Here is a 1214-nt window from a genome sequence, read left to right on the forward strand (position 1 = left end):
ACCTGCCTGTGGGCTGGGGCTGCCTGGTGGGAGCTGCTCGGAGAGTGCTCAGAGTGAACAGAGTTCTGGCAGGCATCGTGCAGGGATGGACCCTGTGCTCCCTCCTCACATGTCTCCAGCATCTGGGAACCGAGGCATGCGGGCTCCCCCTACAATGATTTTTTTTTGGCCTTACTTCATTAGCAAAACCCAGCCATGGGACCAACCCCATTCCCTTGAATAATCCTGTCCTGCTCATGCCCGAGCGAGCCCCAGCCTGGCCACCCCCACTTCCCAGTGAGCAGTGGAAACACTTGATGCACCAAAGACCTGGTTTTCCCCTGGCTTCGGTCTGACGTGCAGGGTCTGTTAAACCCCTTTTTTGATGTGCCAGGGCAGGTCCTGGCCGCTCTTGCATGCTCCTGGTCTCAACCATCGCTCTTGAATGCTGGCATTCCCACGCAGGATCCGGCAGCTGGTCCCACCGGCCCCTGCTGGGTGCTCCCCTCCCCATGGCATCTGCAGGGGAGCAGTTCCTGCTGTCGAGCTGGGATGCCTTCGTGTGCATCTGTGGGGCTGTGGCAGGTACCTGCCATAGGGATGGCTTGCAGTGACATGTGGCTTTGCTTCCAGGTGACTTCTGCGACGTAAACCACTGTCAGAATGGGGGCACCTGCCTGACCGGGATTAATGAGACCCCCTTCTTCTGCATCTGCCCTGAGGGCTATGTTGGGATTGATTGCAATGAGACGGAGAAAGGTGAGATGCTGACTCCATCATGCGGGCGCCGTGAAGTCCAAGAACCTTGCAGTGTGGCAGCGTGCCCTCGTCGTGACCCTGCACCGCTGGCCCTGGGGTCCACCCCTGCTGTTGGCACATAGAGCGGAGATCCAAGCAGGGATGTGGTGACCTCCATCACTTGGGGGAAATGCGATGTCTTAAGGAGCAACAGCCCACTGGATGCTCTTACTCTCCATCTGTGCCCATATTAAAGCCATTTTCCCCCTTTCCCCTTCCCCAGGCCCCTGCCACCCCAATCCTTGCCACAACAACGGCGAGTGCCAGCTGGTCCCAAACCGGGGGGACGTTTTCACTGACTACATCTGCAAGTGCCCCGCAGGGTACGATGGGGTGCACTGCCAGAACAGTGAGTACAGTGGGGTGGGGAGGGGCGGGGGGGGCTGCTCTGCCGCTAAGGGCTTGGGGATCCCCCGGGCAGCACCCGGAGGGCAACC

At 59.7% G+C, this 1214-nt stretch overlaps 1 protein-coding gene across 1 annotated transcript in view; it reads left to right on the plus strand.

The window, feature by feature from the left end:
• Positions 1 to 602: 602 nt before the first annotated feature.
• Positions 603 to 1214, plus strand: part of LOC104074694 (lactadherin-like) — a gene marked incomplete at both ends in the record, with an annotated part of 3728 nt that continues 3116 nt past the window's right edge. Inside the window, 2 exons of the mRNA XM_009574892.1 lie at positions 603 to 738; positions 1001 to 1126. Coding sequence (XP_009573187.1) covers positions 603 to 738; positions 1001 to 1126 — 262 coding nt within the window. The remainder of the gene's footprint in view (positions 739 to 1000; positions 1127 to 1214) is intronic.

This window comes from Fulmarus glacialis, unplaced genomic scaffold (assembly GCF_000690835.1).
Source record: "Fulmarus glacialis isolate BGI_N327 unplaced genomic scaffold, ASM69083v1 scaffold33543, whole genome shotgun sequence".
In the NCBI taxonomy this organism is placed as follows: Eukaryota; Metazoa; Chordata; class Aves; order Procellariiformes; family Procellariidae; genus Fulmarus; species Fulmarus glacialis.